The 19097-nt window shown below is 40.4% G+C and overlaps 2 protein-coding genes across 12 annotated transcripts; one reads left to right on the top strand and one right to left on the bottom strand.

Moving 5' to 3' along the window:
• Positions 1–77: 77 nt before the first annotated feature.
• On the bottom strand, positions 78–6940 carry si:ch211-154o6.3 (uncharacterized protein LOC563854 homolog). The gene is made up of 13 exons (XM_017415408.3): positions 6657–6940; positions 4689–4807; positions 4033–4277; positions 3563–3686; positions 3188–3309; positions 2615–2701; positions 2445–2534; positions 2082–2170; positions 1260–1473; positions 1056–1178; positions 751–916; positions 540–625; positions 78–399 (listed from the first exon to the last, which is right to left on the bottom strand). Exons 1-13 carry the CDS (start codon positions 6744–6746, stop codon positions 305–307), a joined length of 1650 nt encoding a protein of 549 aa, XP_017270897.1. The 5' UTR covers positions 6747–6940; the 3' UTR covers positions 78–304.
• A 1414-nt stretch (positions 6941–8354) lies between these two features.
• znf384b (zinc finger protein 384 b) lies at positions 8355–18603 on the top strand. 11 transcript variants are annotated; one of them, XM_017415400.3, is made up of 11 exons: positions 8357–8644; positions 11433–11500; positions 11629–11860; positions 12237–12350; positions 13427–13521; positions 13658–13749; positions 14293–14517; positions 16512–16679; positions 16811–16889; positions 17018–17176; positions 17321–18603. In XM_017415400.3, the coding sequence occupies exons 2-11, from the start codon at positions 11438–11440 to the stop codon at positions 17693–17695; spliced, it is 1602 nt and encodes a 533-aa protein (XP_017270889.1). In that variant the 5' UTR covers positions 8357–8644; positions 11433–11437; the 3' UTR covers positions 17696–18603. The 11 variants fall into 11 exon arrangements, with proteins under 11 accessions (XP_017270887.1, XP_024861539.1, XP_017270886.1 ...); XM_037980518.1 differs by having other exon boundaries at positions 8358–8543; positions 13427–13578; XM_037980519.1 differs by having other exon boundaries at positions 8358–8584; positions 13427–13578.
• Positions 18604–19097: the final 494 nt, after the last annotated feature.

Below are 19097 nucleotides of genomic sequence, written 5' to 3'. Positions count from 1 at the left end.
GGACGAACTGGTGTGTCAAGAAAGAGGCAGGGTCACAGAGAAATGGGAAGAAAAAAAAAGACAAGAAGAGCTGCAAATTTAAAGTCACAGTTTGACGGCTTTATTGAATGTGAAAATATTTACATAGAAAACAATCTGCCTATCACATACACTCGCACCAACAGTCTCCCTCCGTCCATATGCTCCCCTCTCCTCCTCGACGAACGCTCAGTCTGTCACATTCCTCCTCCTTCCCCGTCTCTGCTTTGCCACCCTCTCGTTTCCTCCTTGTGGCTGCAGGCCGTGGAGCAGGAGAGACCGCCGCTCACTGAAGAACACACCGCAACCACGAGCCAGACCCCCCGTCCTCGGCACTGTCAGGCCCCCTGCCATCTCCTTCGTCTGGATTATCCTCATAATCTAAATTACACGAGATTTCCACATGGATTTGTCACGGCACGTATCTTGACGGTGTTAATTTTTGCAGTTGCTCATTCAAACTTGTGCGTCAGCAAACGAACGCGTGACGATGTGTGAAGCTGAGAATAGTTTGACTGTACCGTCTGTCTCCTCGTCATCTTCAGTGTTCCCCTCTGACTCCAGGCATAAGTCCATTCGACTGTCTCTCTTCACTGTGACGTCACCTCTGTAGCATTTAATTAAATAAACACAAAGTATCAACACAGGTCTCAACTTTAATTGCAGTTGACCCAAGTGGGAGTAATGGATGAAACTTTCTAAATCAGTGGTGCTAATAAGGATCATCTCCACCTTTGCCTCCCAGAGCTGGGGAGCTGCTCCCAAACGATGAGGTCTCGACCTCCAGTGACCCAACGGTGGTCTCCGCTCCCGGTGGTCCACGCTGCAAAGCAGAGGATTCTGGGAGCATCTGGCCAGGTCAGAGAGGCCAGATACTGACACCGAGGCAGAGAGAATACTGCAGAGAGCAGAGAGAGATTAAAGGATTGGAGGTCAGCAGAGGAACGCGAAGAGGTTTCGATTTGGACTTGAGTCCTTATTGTGTTTCCACGCTTGGAGTGGAGAGGGTGATGTCTGACTGCACATGGTTTACTCACAATTAAGTGTGCTCTCTCCGTTCGCCAGGTCGTAGCTGGAGCCAATTAGGAGGCCTCCCGTCTGGTGAACACAATCTGTTACCCCGGTGATGCTGCTGTGATTGGTCAACCTGGATATCACTCCTGAGGTAATTAAACAGATGTTTGGTGGAGGAATTATGCAGATTTCACAAACATCTGTGCCCAGCCCAGTCCACAGCTCACCCGTCCTCCAGTGAAGGATCTTAAGCCAGGCTCGGCCGTAAGCCAGGAACACTCGGTCCCCCCGCGGGCTGAGGGTCAGACGCCCCCCGTCTAAGCTTGTCACCTGGCTGCTCCAGTGGTGCAGCAGCCTTAGTGGGTCTCGATCTGAACACCGGTTCTCCCACACAGACACCCCTCCCTCAGCCGAGCCGCTGAACACCAGCGGACCCTGAGACTGTGGATGTCATGGCGATTTTAGGTCCTTAACCACTACGTTTGTGTATTTGAGTTTACATGCGTGTAAGATTTGAGACCGCATGTATGTTTGTGCAAACAGACTAAAAGTGTAGTGAATATTTTCCAAGATGTTCTTGTAAATGGAGTGTGTGCTTCGCATGATAAACAACAAAGAGGATGGAAAATAATGCGCAATGCTTTAATGCTTTAGGCACATTATGATGATTGCAAATTGAAAAAAAAAAATTGTGCATATGTAGCTCTGGGTTTCAGCATTCATAAAAGCCTTTTTTGTTAATAGAAACAAACAGCATGCTCTAGAATTGGATGAGCTCCACAGCTTACATCTCAACAAAAATATCTTCATCCTTATTTGAAACCAATAAATAAAGAAAAGCTCGTGCGAGGATGAAAGTGTAGAAATGTGCCTGTTTGATTTTTCTGAGAAGGGGCTTTTTCACAAATTGCTAATCAAGAGTTCTAAATATATTAAGGACAGCTTCTGAAGCACTTCTTTTGTGTCAGCCTTTTAAAAAAACGGCAGAAAATTAAACCAGCCTGAACATCTTCAGTGTGTGGTGGTCAGAAGGTAGATGACCCACGCACCTGGATGGAGGTGACTGCTTCCTGGTGAGCGTTGACTGACTGACAGTTTTGGAAAGTGAGCCAGCTCCAGGCTTGAACTTTCCCTCCATCTGCAGGGCGACAGAGTGCGAGGTTAACATGCAGCGACAGCCGACTGGCAGTCATTATTGTTGGTCACGGTTGACACACCTGAGCCTTCAACCTGATAGCAACATGCTACGCTAATTCACTGGCAGATGATGCCACAGTGTCAGACTCGGCATAGATATTAGTCAAGGCAGAAATACAAACTGGGGTGGCATACTACACATAAATGTCAAAAAATAGATACAAAACACAAATCTGAACAACTTTAAGGTCTGCCACGTCTTCAAAGAAACACACCTGATCCTGTGATGATGTAGCCATCCCCCTCTGGCACGAAGCAGAGCGCAGTCACAGCGTTGAACGTGTAGATAGACTTAACACACTGCCCTAAAGGTAGCAGCAAAGTAATTGAAAAGATGCAGGACATCATATTTCTCAGGCTGTTCATTTTGGTGGGGGAATCATACCAATGCTCAGGGCCCAGATCTTCACGTAGCAGTCTGCAGAGCCGCTCAAAATAAACCACTCTTTATCGGACAAAGACAGGGACCGGGCTGGTGAGAGGGCAAACACAGACAAACAGGGAGGAAGCCGAGTTTGAGAAGGATCAGAAAAACAGAGAGATGAAGAAAAATAAATCAGCCTGGAGGACAGATGCAAATAAGTGATAATGCATAAAATAATTAAAAAAGATACATCGCAGGAAACAGGCAGAGAGAGAATGCACGTGATTGTAAATATAAGGGGAAGTTAACGCGGAGCAACTGCTGTGTGACTGAGCTGCACTGTTAATGCGCTGCACTTCCACGTTTGATGAGTTAAGTTGGGGAAGCAGGTGGGGAAGCAGTTTATGAGGAAAGCCGGAGAGTCAAATGATGGAGGGCTGCTTGCTTCAGACAAACAGTGAACTCTCTAAAGTGTCTATTGAGGTTATTTCTCACAGGACTTGATCTGATGAACTGCTCCTATAATTACCAGGCCGCAGGACACAGACATTACTCAGCTGCAGCCGGCCCACAAGTGCATCGGCGTGTACTCACCCAGCCTCTTGCAGTACTCAGAGGGAGGCGCAGACAGACAGGTGACTCCACCTGTGTGACCCCCCAGGTTCTTGTGCTCTGTTGCCGTGGGAACGTGCCACACCTTCACTGTTGTATCTCGACTTCAATGGGAGGAGCGATGAAGAGGGGACACAGAAAAGCACAGGGACAGAATGAGGGAGAGAAGACGCTGGAAACGAGCAAAGTTCGTTTAGTTTAACATAAAACGCAGGAGATTCGAGCAGAGCGATAAGGACGAGGGGAGAAAAGCAAATACATAAAAGACAGCGGGGAAAGAGCAAGCGCTTATTAAGCAATAAATTAGGTGGAATGTTCATGTTGCACATCCATTATGCAAATTACATGCCGATTTACCTTCCAGAAACAACCAGGTTGTCAACAGCAACCACACTGGTGACTATGTCATTGTGACCCTCCAACAGCCTCAAGCGAAACCTCGCCTTCTCCCAAGATGCTTTGAGGGACGTAAACTCAGCTTCTGTAAAGAAAATGATTTGTGCAATTAGCACTGTTGACTCATCAGCATCCCGTCTTGTTAATTTACAGTACACCGATTCTTCCATATGGATTAGAGTGCCGCTGCAAAGCGTGGGGCTAAATTAGCTCCATAGATGCAAAACGTGGGCCCTGCCTTCAGGGAAGCAAGTGCAGCCTGTTGGTTTTTAATCCCGCCAGCCACATGAGCTTGTTAGGAGTCCTTGGGGCATACGTCTGTAATCCGGTTTTAGATCTTAATCGAAAATTAGGGCACAGATTTGTACTTTTAACAGCCTGAAAAAGTGCAGTGATTCTTTTTTTCAGTCGCTTTTTGCTGATTAGCCCACCTTCCTGTTGCAGTAGCTGTGCTGTGTCAAAGTCTGGACAGCCTCCTGACTCATCTCCACTCTGATGTGACACCTTGGCCTGCTCTGTCCCATCCTGCGGTCTGCCCAGTTCTGCTGCATCCCCTCCTGCCTCCCTCAGCCTGGCAGCTGGTGCTGGCGACGCCTGAGCTCTGGACTCAGTTTCTCCCTTAAGGATCTTGGAGGCTGGAGGCGTTTGTGATGGAAGAGCCTCGGGGGCATCCTCCCTGTGCCAGTGCAGAAAGCAGGAGTTGAATGAATAATCAAGATGCAAAATGTGACAACAACAAACAAAAACACCTGTGGAAGATCTTCAAGTTCCATACAAACGAAACAAGCGTGTAGATTGTGTGTTGGACAGAATTGGGTTTTTTTATTTAGTCTTATGTCCACACAGGCTGATTTCAGTGATCTGGAACACTGAGGGACACAAACAGAGAGGACGACAACACTGACTGATGTTTACATGTCACAAACAGTAGAAAGTTCCCTTTTCTAAAAGCACAGGAGTGTTTGACGTCAAGTGTTTTTGGACAGACGTACAAAAAAAGATCAAAGGCTTCAAAGTGAATGTTGTTGCTTTTTGAAAAATGATGCTTCTATCCATGTGCCCCTCCACCTCTCCCTCACTTTCTTACACTTGTCTTTTCATCTTCTCCTTATTTCCGTCTCCCACGATCCCAAGAGTTTGCTGCGGGCCAGAAAGCTGCAGCTGAAGCTCAGCCAATCTGGAGCGCAGCTCCGCCTTTCTGGAGATCTGACAGGGAAGAAGTCAAGAGATTGGTTGTAAAGCAAGCTGCTAAATCCACAAGTTGTTTTTATCTTGTTTACATGCACAAGCAGATCACTCAGTGCGTCTCGACTTATTAGGCTGCAGCTCACAGCGTAGCCCGTACTTCTGTCTGATTGAGAGCTTTGAAATATGCATGACTAGATAAGTTGGATGTCAAGTGTATATCAAGTGTTTGTTTTCACTGTTAAAGGAGCACTCCATCAACTTTACACAGTTTGTCACATGGTTTCTGAGCCAAGGACAGCTCTGCATCTGAAAACAATTGAACATCTTTTGTGGGTTTGATGATACTGATATTGTTATTTTTTTCCATGTGTGATTGTAGACTACAGATTTTCAGTTGGTTTTACCAGGATGTGACACATTTACAGCACAAGATACTGGAGATTTAACAAAATATTGGGTCAACTTGCTTTGTTGGAATTGTATTTTTAGAGCAGATTATGCTCGGTGTCTGGATGAATGTAATATTTTAAAGGGAGAGTTGAAATGTTTAATTTTTTTCAAGCTGGGTGTCACCACCCACCAATATTTAGTTCTGACACATTTTTAGGATTCAAATAATTCTAAACATCACATCACACTCCAGTTTGGAGAAAAATGATCAAACCACCTCATTTTTAATAACCTTCCAAATTTAACTTCATATCAAGTTTTTTTTTCTTTGCTGTTTACTGCAAATTGAGAATTAAATGTTTTATTTTATTCTGAGACTGAAGAAATAGCTTTTGTAAGATATTTTGTCTAAAATGCCAGTTTATATTGTCCATGACTGATTTATTATGAGAGTGGTTTCCAGTCCTGGTCCTTGAGTGCCACTTTCCTGCATTTTTTTTAGATGTTTCTCTGCTCTTCAGCAGGTCTTCAATTTCAGCAGAAGCCTGGTAATCACTCAGTCATTAAAATCATGTGTCAAAGCAGAGAAACTAATAAAACATGAAGGATAATGACCCTCCAGGACCAGGATTGGACACCACTATAGCAATAAAAGCATAAAACATCCAATAGGGTGAATACTATTTTAAAGGCACTGTAAAGTGTGGAGACATAAGTGCATTGAAACAAGCAAGGGTAGTGAAATAGTGGGTTTTTGTACAAAAAAGTCACAATTATCCTCTCCCAATATGAGTAAATCACCCAGCAATTCACTTTAAAGAAAGTTATTTACATATTATTTGTGTGTTTTGGTTAGCTGTGTGAGTCTGTTTACAGAATATTTGAGAAGACTTGATGTGACCTAAAAATTCTCTCTGTGATTCGTAGCAGGAACTTCCATCGCACATGTATTTACCATCTTCTCCCCCAATTAAATGTTGCAGGAGCAGCTCAGCTGAGACAAATCAGTGTTGTAGGGCACAGCCATTTTTCTACAACCCTCAGACTGTGACCTTTAACAAGAAAAGAGGCTTTTCCTAAACTTCCTGGTAATTATTTTTGTCCTGATGCGTTCAGTTCAGTGTAGATTATCAGATCTGCTCAGATCCCAGAGCAAAGGCTGTCAAATTATTCATTGCTTTATTATTAATTCATGTTAATCACTGCCTTTATGAAGCCAACACAGTTATTTCAAATATAACAAGAATTCATTTGCATTTCTGCAGCATTTTTAAGCCACCATCTTTATAAAATGACAAATCTGCCTTATAATAAGCTGCAAAAGGCAAGTTTAAAGTAAATATGTGCCTTCTTGTTTTAATTTCTTTTGTTGCTCTTGTTTCCTCTTTAGGGAAATATTTATTTGGAGGGGGGGATTTACTAAAGTCACAAAGGCAGATCGCACGAAAATAAAAAGGCGGATGAAGTGTTTCTGTACCTTGAATTTCTCCTCAGGGCTGAGACTGATTTTTATTTCCAGATTTTCAATCTGTCTCAGTTTCTTCTGGAGCTTCCTCACCTCCCCCATTTGAACCCGTGCCGCTGTCTAAATACACCCGCGGGTCTAAATAAAAATAAAAAAAAGAGCCCCAAGTGTTCATAAAGTCTCACATGGAGAGTACACGACCCCCTAAGACTTAAATTAGTGAAAGATGTAGCTGGCGGATTAGCGGTGTGTTTTGGAGACGTGTCGCCGGATGTTGACGGTGACCTGAAGGGTGTTTTCTGTTCTCACAGCGACACCTGGTGGCCGGATCCGGGTACTGCTGCGAAGTCAGCCAACAACATGAAGACGGGTTTTTGCTGTGCGTGTGCAATTTTGTTTTTAAAATGAAACATTTCAAAAATTTGGTCAGGTTTATTTATCATTTACAACTAAAGAAGCAAAGAAAAATCACTTAGACAAAGTTGGTTTATGCTGCCTTCAAAGACACTTTTTTGTCTCGTACTTAAAAAAAATGTACAAATTGAGATTTTACATCAAACCTCTGGCTAATGACGTTCTGTAGAGCGTGATATTTTTCCACTGTTGTTTTCCTCTTTTGAGTTTTTTTTGTACGTTTTTTTGGACTCAAACTTCTTCCATATACCTTGAGCTATTTTAACCTTTCATATATGAAAACTTTCACCTCCATCAGTTTTAGTGGTTTTAGGTTTAGTAACTTTAATACTTTTCAGAATATCCAACTTTATTTATAAAATTATGAAATTCAAATTCCCCATAAAACACACCAAGATTTTTTCAATTCTTTCAAAACCACAACGTTCTTTTTAAAAATCTACTCAAAAATACTTGGTCTTTTTTTCCGAAATCTTGCTACTTTTAGCTACTATTGAGTTCATTTGAGCCACAGTTTTTATACTTTTAACTACATTTTTGCTACTTTTAGCTGATGCTATGCTTCTTTTAGCTTTTAGCTACAGTAATGCTTCTTTTAACTTTTGGCTACTATTCAGGTCCTTTTAGCTTTTAGCTACCATTTCGCACCTTTTAGCTACAGTTTCACTAATTTTAGAAAGTTTTTTCTGACTTTACCTAATGTTTTGCTAATTTTAGCATGTGTTATTAATGTCGTCTTTAGCATAATTTTAGTTATTGCCTTTAGCTACTATTCAGCTGTCTTTAGATTTTAGCTAGTGTTCTGCTGACTTTAGGTTTTAGCTGTGTTCTGCTCATTTCAGCTTGTTTTGTTAATTTTAGCCTGTGTTTTGCTTTGCTCATCATGCTTACTCTTTATGTTTATATTTGTCTTTCCTTCAGGTTTTCTCAGCAAATGAAATAAAGAAAATTTTGTCTGATTCTTTAAAATATAAATGAAATGTTCTAAAATTAGAAATATTTGTGCAGCTTAGAATATTTCAGTGACCTCAGCCGACAAAGACGTCGCCAACTTACTGAGCTCTTATATTTCCGACAAAACCTGAAGGCATCATTTCATGTTTTTCCACAAAATAAAAGCCTCGATTTTTTTTAAATTAAAACTGCTGGCGTTCGTTTTTATAGGAGAAAAGTCACAATGTCATTCCTAATGGATGTCAGACCAAAGACATTTTAGATTCTGGACGTTTTTAAACCCATTAGATACCGGAAGTGACGTCAACGCACACGCTCCTTTTGTCTGACGACCTTATCGGGAGGAAGTGAAGCTCAGACGAGGCTACTGGCTAAGCGAAGGGAAAAAAAAAATAAAAAAAAAAAGAGTAAGCGAAAGAGGGGGAGGGGGGACTTCGCCGATTTACAGGAATTTTAACGGAGTTGGGCCCCGGATCCGGACCATTCTGGCCGTGTGGAGCTCCGGAGAAGAGGACGGAACCGTCGGTACCGGTAAACACGACGATTCTCCGCGGCGTCGCCCGTAATTTAATGTACGACTCAGCTGCCGCCTCTCCAACCGTCCCCACAGCCGGAAGTCTGTTCTGAGGATGGTCTGTTGGCTTTTTTTTTTTTTTTTTTTTTTTTTTTTTTTTTAAAAAGTTGATCAAATTTTTTTTTTTTTTTTTTTTTTTTTTTTTTTTTAAAGCTTCAGGTTTTTTTTTTTCATTGCTTTTTTTTTTTCTTGGCTTGTTATTTTTTCCCGTCAGGCAGGAGGGCACCACAGCCTCACACAGCCTGGTTAATCACCACTGCAGGCCTGATTAACTACAACATGTTTGGGGCCGAAATGGAGTCCTGCTGTTGAGCTGCGACATATTTTAAACGTAACTTAAATCTGATAAGCAGCACTTTATAAAAGTTGGGTCTTTTCTGGGTCATTTTGAAAGCTCTGAGTCCCTTATTGCAGTGGATCTGATCTGAACCCCACTTTAGTATCTATTTAGCATTTTAAGGCAATTAAACTATATTATATTGTAAGTTTGAGAATTCCCCTCATAGAAACATTCATAATATATACACCATAGAACAAGTAGAACTGTTTTTTTGTTTGTATACTGTAAGAACAAACCTGCCTCAATATGCTTGTTATATTACCTTTATAAATCATCTATCTTTTTATTTTATTTTTTTATTTAGCCTGTAGGTTGTGTGAGGGCTGCTTCATTGCTTACAGCACCAAGAGGCCCAATCCCCCCATGTTCACCGAGCTGCAAGTCGTTTATTATCTTTATTGGCAGGACTTTTCTGCAGAAGAAAACAAAATATGCAAGCAGTAAATTAGACTAGTTAGACTAGTTAGTTAGACTAAACTGCATTTTGCTTTAGACTAAACTGCATTTTGCTTTAGTTTTAAAGTCCTGGTGTGGTTCATTTGCTAACAGTACTCATTACTAAGTAATGCAAACTGGACTAAAAAAAATCATAAACAAAATCTGCACAATATAATCCATGTGTCCTTAGACTGAAAATTTGTGACCAGATGCCATTTACCACAAGCGTTTGTTTACTTACAGAAACAACACGACTCATTTGTTATACAAATACTACATATAATACATATAGTATGTTGCACTATGAAATTACAAAACTATATTAAACTATTTATCAGTAGTTTTACATATTAGGACAAAGGTAAAAGTCAAACTCTTGTGAACAGGGGGGGAAAAAACTAATTTGTTAAGATTTAAACTGAACTATGCAAGGCGGAGTCCTTTCTGTGTGTTTTTTGAGGGAAATTAAAAGGTATTCCACTTTGAAATAAGAAATCTACTTGCATCCCGATAAATTATCAATGTGGACATAATAATTAGGCCGTTTTGTTCAACGTTTAACTGTCACTTCCTGAAAGTTTTCTAATAAAGGCAAACACTTTAATTGACTTTAACTTTTATTAAGTTTTATCAAAAGCAAGCCTTAATTTCAAATTTTTATTATATCCTCTCGACATCTTGCTCAGTTATGTTAAAAATGTTTTAATTTTCTAGTGGATTTTAGGTAAAAATCCCAATGTTTGGCTGAAGGATGGATTGATGAAGTGGCTAACAGGCTAACTAACTGTGAGCACAGACTGATCAGTCAGCTTTGCTGCTTGGATTTCTAGCATCATCACTCAAACGCAATTTACCTGAAAGTGGACATGTTCGCACATGTTGCAGTCAGTCAATAGGCTACATTTTCCTGAATCGTTTAGGATTTATAATTTAAAGTAACGTGTAGGAGCAACCCAACCTCAATACAAATTATTGACTAAAATGCCTTTATTGTCAATGTACACATAACTCATGGAAATCGGGAGAGAGGCAATCAATAAAAACATTGCATAGACACTTGGTACACACAAACTCAATCAAAATCAAATCAAGAATTGCTTCCTAAGATGGTAGGGAGTCTGATTTGTGTTGAGGAGCATTACTAAATTAGAAAAGAACTGGATTTAATAGATCGGTGGAGTCAGCGAGAAGGTAGCAGGTTGAACAGACGAGGACTGCGTGTGAACAGGCCTCGATCGTGTTGTTAGCTCTGGAGAGGACGCGACTGTTAATATGAAAATACTGTGATTATAATATTCGGTTATCTACATCAAGATCACAAAGTTATTTCTCACTGTGTTTCCTTGTGTCAGCACAGCGGAACGAAAATGAACAGATGAGCACTTGTAGTGCTCGTGCGCACTTTCTGCTTGCAGAAAACGTGCACATATGTATCTGAAATCTTAGCAGATTGAAGAAAAGCACAGTACGGTCTGTTGTGGTTATTTTCCAGGTTGACAGATCATCAAGATCTTAAGAAATCTGTGCGGTGCATGTTTTTTTTTTTTTTTTTTTTTTTTTTAAAAACAGGTCCAAATCTGTGATGAGTCGGACAAATAAAACATGCCATCTAAAGCTGGAGAAGGAGGAAACTGATTTCCTTCTAATACATGTTGTGATATGACCAGCTACCCAATACCACAAAGGCTGTCAGGGATTAGTTTCCTGTTCTATATGCTGCTGTGCTAATAATACGCATCAGGCTGGAGGCTTACACTTATCACAGCCAGCAGACAGGAAAGGAAAGATTTGAATTAGTTTGGAATATTGCGAGGCTGTAAAATAAATAAGACGAACTGAATCAAGTCAAGGGATGACAGACCGTGTTTGGCTCCCATCCTAACCCTTTCACCCAGAACCCATCAGAGATCCCATCACCAGCACACGTCTCTGATCTTCACTGCTTTAATGTGGAAAGAAGAGCGGGGTTCCTGGAAGGTTTAGGTTTTTCAAGTTTGGTTTTATTGCTTCTTTATCTGATTTACCAGCTCTGTAAACCTTGTGCCTTCCTGTTGTTGTGTCTTTGCAGAAATAATGGAAGACTCTCATTTTAATTCCTCGTATTTCTGGTCTCCCGTCCAAGCTGTGCCAGGACAGGTAGGATTGGATTATTTAACCATCAAGGCATGAGCTGTGATTGTTTAAAACGTCCACAAAATTATTCATAGCAGCACAGCAGATCACACGGATCTGTGATGTGGGATGAAAACATCTCCTGTCCCCAGCAGATTGAGAATGCCATGTTCCTGAACAAAGTGAAAGAGCAGCAGGAGAAGAATGCTTCGTTCCCTCCTTCCTCGGCTCCCCACTACCAAACAACTCTCCTCACCATCCCCACTCCTGGGGCAAAGACAGATGGAGGCGGTCTGGCTGGTAGTGCGGCGCACTTCCACGCTCCTCACAGCACCCAGAACATCACGGTGTTGCCTGTCCCCTCCACAGGCATCATGACAGCAGGTATGCCCGTCTCTGCTCAGAGAAGCCTTTAGGGGAGTCTTTCTCAGTTTTTGCGGCCATAACAGCTGATAATGGTTTCAGAACAGCAGCAAAGTTTACCTCCGGCTCATAAACAGCAGGGCGTTAAATGATTAAATCGACAAGAACAAATGTTGCTAACAGGACAGCTTGGGGCCAAAGTGAGCATCTGTATGTCTGAGTTCATGTTACAGCCACAGGGGTTTTTGTCATGATACCAAACTGTTTGTAATTCTGTTGAACACTTCCATGCTCACCGTACAATATAAAATATGCATTTAATGATAAATCTTTAAAATGTAATTGGACACTGCTCATATTAGAATAATTCATTCCATTCTTCTTTCTTTCCGTGCAGCTGGTTTGGTCATTACGACTCCTCAGGGAACGCTGGTCTCTCCCACCTCCTCGCAGTCATTCGTCTCTGGTCCTCCAGCGACAACCATGATTGTTTCAGCGCTCCATTCTCCAGGTTAACGCATATGTAATATAATACATTATTAGCAATTGTAACTGAAGGGACTAGTTAAGGTGGTGTCTCACTGGGCTGTGAGTAGTGGGCAGATGATATTCATCAGTCTTCTGAATGTCTCCAGAATGTCTTGTAACTTTTGTGGTGGTTCTCAACTTCCTTGTGTGAGCTGCAGAGGCACGCAGCCCTGAGTTTTGAACAGGTTCAAAACATTTGCAGCTGTCAACAACTTTTCTCTTGAAATAGCCACAAAGTTTTCATGTCTTCAACCCATCTGAAATTTGCCACAAGCGTCTCCAAAGTGCTCATAATAGATCAGTAATAATTATTGAAAAAGACTGGTCCAAATCTGCCTCTTTTCATTTCCAAAAAGTGAATTAAATCATAAACGTGGAGGCAGCTGTCACTGTGATTGCAAAGCAGATTGAGACAAGTAATGTGTGTTTGAAGGTGGGCAACAAAGTAATGTGGACGGTCTAGAATATAGTTTTGCAAGCCCTTCACATGAAAACAGGTATCAAGAGCTCATCACTCAAAGTGTGGCCACATGGCTCATGGGTTACTTGGCCACAAACATTCAGAGTTTAATGCAATGGAAACAGAAAACCATATTTTCCTGCAGTTTTGAGTCACCAACTAGTTTCCCCAACAGCTGCAGCTCAGTGAGATACTACCTTTAGTCTCTCTGTTTTTCAAACGCAACAACTTTAAGGGCCTGATATTCCTTAAAGGAATGCGTATGAGTTTTAAAGTGACATCATACCTCAGTCGAATCTTGAAAATAATCAAATTATTCTGCACAAAAATTATAGCTTGCATCAAGGGAGCATCTCATGCAGTTTAAAGCTTGGAACTCCACACACTCCAGTTTTGAATTGAAAAAGGAAGTGAAACATCTTCAGCTACAGAATAAAAGTCCAGTTGCATTTATTTTAACCTTTTAAGATTTGCCACATCTTGGCTGACTGAGACTCCACACCAGCGTAGTGATTAGATGATTTGAATCTTAACAACATCAATTGATGCTCACTTCAAGAAGGTTATTTTTTCATCTGCAATGTTTGTTCTTGTTCTAGACAAAAAACAAGGCGACGGTACGTCCCATGTGGTTGTGATGCAGACGCCCTCCAAACGAGGAAGAAAGAAGTCGGCGCTGTCTCGGCTCAATCCTGTGGGTGGACCAGGAAACGACACACTAATACTGACACAGCTGACTTCTGGTGGCCAGGTGTGGGTCACTATAGAAGGACAAAGGGAAGTTTGATGCATTAAACTGATTATAACCTTCTTTTTTGTCTTTTAAATAGGTTACATCCTTTCAGCACCACACAGGAGAACCATACGAGCTATCAAATGAAGATGATGACCGTGGCTCAAAAGATACCACTAAGACTTACAGGTATGGTTTCACCTGCTGTGCATCCTTGCTGCGCCTGCATAGATGTTCAACTTTTAGAGATGAAATAAGCACTGCTCACACAGACACTCAGTTACACTCTTGAACATCCCTCTCTGCATGTTGTGGCTGTTGTAGAGCTGAGGCTTGATTGTTAATGTATTTGAGAAAACAAATACATCACTGCTTCGTAGACGCTCTGCTTCTGCAAATTCTGGACACGAGCCGGTCCTCTGATATCCTTCGGTTTTTATCTAGCATCTTCTTCCACTTTTAATGCTATCTGCACATGGTTCCTTTTTCACTAAAATTACCCCTCTTCATTTTTCTGTCTTGTCTGGGTGTCTCAAACATTTTTAATCCATTTTTTTTTTGTCCCATAATTTTCTCACTCATTGCTCCATTATCTTTCCTCTTTTATTCCCCTGTCCCAACCCTCCCCCCATCCTATATTCTATTATTTTTCCCCTTCTTATATATGTGTCTCCTTCTTGGTTCTTGGTTCCTCCATCCTGCCCTCCCATTTCTGTGTCTCTCCGCCTGTAGGTGCCGGATGTGCGCGGCGACCTTCTTCAGTAAGTCTGACATGCAGATCCACTCCAAGTCGCACACAGAGGCCAAACCTCACAAGTGTCCTCACTGCGCCAAGTCATTCGCCAACTCGAGCTACCTGGCCCAGCACATCCGCATCCACAGCGGGGCCAAGCCTTACACCTGCTCCTACTGCCAGAAATCTTTCAGGCAGCTCAGTCACTTACAGCAGCACTCACGGTACTGCAGACCCACCCCACCCCCCTTCCTTCCTGTGTTATCAGCCCCTGTCCTCTTAACCTGCCATACCAAGTCCACTTTAGGAGCCCAGACTCTTGTCTTCCTCCTCCTCTGGGGGAAGACAGCTGAGTGGTGTGCTGATGCATATTACATGCTGCATATTCCATCCAGTGACCTTTTCAGAAAAAAAAAATTAGAATTTAGATTAGACCTTTCATTCTGTAGCTCTGCTCATAAAAAAAGATTTTTCATAATTTATATAATCAAACATTAAAATGTCTGGACTTGTGTTACGCTAATTCAGTTAGAATCTTTTCCTTTTTGTTTGTCATTTGTTGTGTTTGTGCTTCTTGCAACCCTGCATTCTGTTTGCATCCTAAGTTTCCTTCACATGCTTTTACTTGTTTTTTTGTTCTCTACATCTCTTGTTTTTTTTCTTGCACCGCTTTATTCATAAACATACATTCACATTTTTATATACACCTAAAATCATATCATTGGTTGACTTTTTATTCCCCTTTCATTAACACATTACATGATTTTTTTTTCTTCATCGAACAGTAATGTGAGATAGAAAGCTCTTTGCTGCAATGCTTTGCTTTTGTTTTATGCAACTTCGGTAGCATGCTGATCTGAGTTGATGCTTTTGTGAAACTTGTTATATGTTTTCAAAGAAGGGTTACTGTAAAATGCAGAATTAGTCAAACTACAATGATTTGCACAGGATTTAAACATTTAGTTGAAAAACGTAAAACAAAACTTGTGAAATTGTTTTTCTTATTTTAAAACACTTTTTAAGTCAGACACATATTTAAGTGTTCAGACAGAACACTGTTGCTTCTAAACGAACAAATATTTTGTCAAGATTTGGGAATTGAGAAGACAAATTACTGTATCTGAACAGAAAAGTATTTTGTATTTTGTCATGCACCAAATATGTTCAGCGGTGACTAGTTTATCATCTGAAACTCTTTTGCTCTGGAGACAAATTGAACAAAAGTTGAAAAACGACATGCTTAGAAATTTCTTGTCATGACATTATCTCAAGATAAGGAGTTAACTAACAGGTTAACCATCCCATACCAGCTTTACTTATGAAACGCAAGGATCAAAGTGCTGCGGAAAAAAAACAACAACAGTCACAAGATATAAAATAATCAAATTATAAGACTTAAAACAGCCATATTTAGCCACTCAATTTGCAAAAAAAACGTTTTTGTATATTATCCAAGTATTTCTAGAAAACAAGCTTGTTTTCTTGAGATGAAAAGATATATTAAACTTGGTAATCTCCATAATAGAATAATGAGCTAATGATCATGAGAAAATTGCATCAGAATAAATTATAGTTACAGCTGTTCTCCACTTCTTTATTGTTATTGTAAAACATACAGAAGACATTTCTCATTGCCTTGCTATACTAAGAAAGGCATTCCTTGAAATAAAAACTGATGACAAGATCATCATGAATCCATTTTTAACCTTTTTGTCATCTTTATTAACTTAAAACAAATAGATGCCAAAGTTTCACTGTTTGATGCAGCTGACTTACTTTAAATGTCATCTTGCACCACTTGTCTTATGCTTTAAACATAACATATCTGCACTATTTTCATGTTTAAAAGTTTTAGGTTTTTTCAAATCATCATCATATGTTTTATTACCACTAACAGAAAGACACAGCCCTTTAGAAAAAAGGAACAGAAAATTACTTTACACACTTAATTGCAAATTTAAATGTTTAAATATCAAACATGTAGTTTGGCTGATTCAAGTGGACAAGGGGAACATTTTGTTCATTTTGTTCAATTCCTGATGTCATCAAATTATAAATGATACAAATTTTGCATTTCTATTTGATTGAGCTGTTTTTCTTGTATGTTTTGTTTGTAAAAGTTTTGGATGGATGAAGGAAATCTGTTCATTTTTCATTTCCTCTGTTGTCTCACGGTTGTTTTTCATTTGTCTTTCTCCCTCTTTTCTGCCCTCATCAGGAACCACACAGAGTCGAAGCCTCACAAGTGCCCTCATTGTACGAAATCATTTGCCAACTCAAGCTATTTGGCTCAACATATTCGCATCCACACCGGAGTGAAACCCTACACCTGCGCGTACTGCGACAAGTGCTTCAGACAGCTTAGTCACCTTCAGCAGCATAGCAGGTGAGTCCGACGTGGGTCTTAGGTTTCTTAATTGTCTGTGCTTTTCTTCGGTCAGGTTAGAGCTCTGTGAAAGTCATAGGAGTCTACGTCTGTACATGTGTGTGTGCGTTTGTGTTTTCTTTTTAAACCAGAATTCACACCGGAGATCGGCCATACAGGTGCACCCAACCAGGATGTGAGAAATCCTTCACACAACTCTCAAATTTACAGGTGAAAAAATATTATTTTTCATGTATTTTATGTGTTCTTACTGTTTCATATAGTATTTTAATGTCCTGTGTCACTTTTTAAACCTTTGTTGTTTTGTTTTGTTACTCCAAAAATGGTTTGTCTCTCAGTCCCACCGTCGTCAACACAACAAAGACAAACCCTACAAGTGCCCCAACTGCAATAAAGGATACATAGATGCAGCGAGCCTGGAGGTGCACATGTCCACACACACAGTAAAACACGCCAAGATCTACTCGTGTGGTCTTTGCAGCCGCTCTTATACCTCAGTAAGACAAATGTCCATTTCTGAAGAGCATTTCTACATGAAACACTATGAATCGCCGCACTGGCATCAGACGCCTGGCAGCTACTTTACACCGTGTAGTCATGTATCCACTGTTTCCCCTCTACCTATCCTCCCCTCATCTCAGGAGACGTATCTGGTGAAACACATGGAGAAACACAACCCAGACCAGTTGACTGCACCTGCACTTGTGGCATCACAACCGCCACAGCCACACCAAAGCCAGGCCCAGGGCCAGGCTCAGAACCGGGTAGAGAGTGCAGATGGAGGATCCAGCCGAGCTGGGAGCGGAGCAACGAGGGGAGGCCAGCAGGGACAGAGTCAGAGCAGCTACCTACAGACAGAAACCATGCCTTGTCCGTTTGACCTGCACCATTATAAGACGGTGTCCGCCGGTGACATCGAGTACAAACCCGTTAGCGTGGCTGACATTACTTCCCACAAAGACCTGTGTATCACTGTGTCTGCATCCACAATTCAAGTGGAGCACCTCAACTCTTAGAGGTGATGAAAAAAGGGAGTAATATGGGGAAATTAAATCAAATCAAGATAAATGGAGGATGGAGAGTCAAGATTTAAAGCAATACTAAATATATAGAGAAACTTTGGATCACATGACTGTGCCTGAATGATGATTTAAGGCAGACAGGACAAATCATATGCTGCTCAGTTTACTGAAGAAATGTTTTTCTTTTTTTTAGTTTATTTTTCTTTCTACCATGTTTGATTTGTTTTCTTTTTGCTTAGCTGTTCTGTCTGAGTAGAGACTGCATGTAAAGGCTACAATAAAGTACTTTTCGGTCCATCACAGTGATGGTTTTATGAAAGGAAGCGTCTGAGAGACAGTTCTTTTTTTTTATTGTTACCACCTTCTGCTCTTCCGTACAAATGCAATTTTGATGATAGCAATCTCTGGTGTTTTTCTGTTGATTAAAATTGGCAGTTCTCTGTAACAGTAATTTTTTATACTTTCATACAAACTTCCAGTTTTGTCATCAGTGTTAATGCTTCTGCTGTGGTTTAACTTACATGCTTTTGATACTTTTAACCTTAAAAGGGATATAATGGTTGTTTTCTTTTCAGGAAAGAAGAAAAATAACATTCAAGTATATAAAATTATATACTACCAGTTTATAAAATATGATTGTATGTGTAAAGGACGTGGTAATTCACAGAAAGAATTTAGACTTATTTGTGGCCCTTTACATGACCTTTTCAGGGGTGTGAGCCACTTCATATGTAATGCAGTGTACTGCTTTTTGTGTATGTCTAAAAAATAATGTTATCAAAATGTCCATTTGCTATTATACTTCCACATTAATACTGTTTGCATTACATACAGAAATATTGACACATCTGAAGTTTGTGCAGTTCTTTATGCTTATAATACAATAAAGCTTCTAAAATATTTTTTTGTTTTACTTTAATGGTAAAATAATAATTTTCTTGGGTGTTTCAGTAGCTATTTGGAGGCGCATCCCAATGCCCGACCATCTGGTTATTGCCTGATACAATCTGCTTTTTGTGCATATTTTTCTGTTTTTATTTTTAATCATATTTAATATTCCAGAATAAACACAGTTACTGTGCCTCATATGTGTGGCTAATCTTGTTAATAACACATTATGCCACTGCTGGGTACGTCTGATGGAATGTGCACATTTGTGTGGTGTTTACAAAAGTAGACTGTACCATTGTAGTTCGTGTGTGTGGGGGGGTATCTTTAGTTTTCCTAAAACCTTAAAATTTACTTTTAAATAATTATGCGCAGGATATTATCATTGTTTATTTGTTAAAAGAACAATTTCAATAATGAAACAAAATCCACCCCCTAATGTATGATGTTAGTGAGCTTGAGTATTTGAACATTTGGTTTCGTCCACGATTCTCCGCAGTCTGCAGTG

The sequence above is a fragment of the Kryptolebias marmoratus genome, linkage group LG16, assembly GCF_001649575.2.
Source record: "Kryptolebias marmoratus isolate JLee-2015 linkage group LG16, ASM164957v2, whole genome shotgun sequence".
NCBI classification, from domain to species: domain Eukaryota; kingdom Metazoa; phylum Chordata; class Actinopteri; order Cyprinodontiformes; family Rivulidae; genus Kryptolebias; species Kryptolebias marmoratus.
Note: the sequence above shows the minus strand (reverse complement) of the source record. Positions and strands in the feature narration are given on the sequence as shown.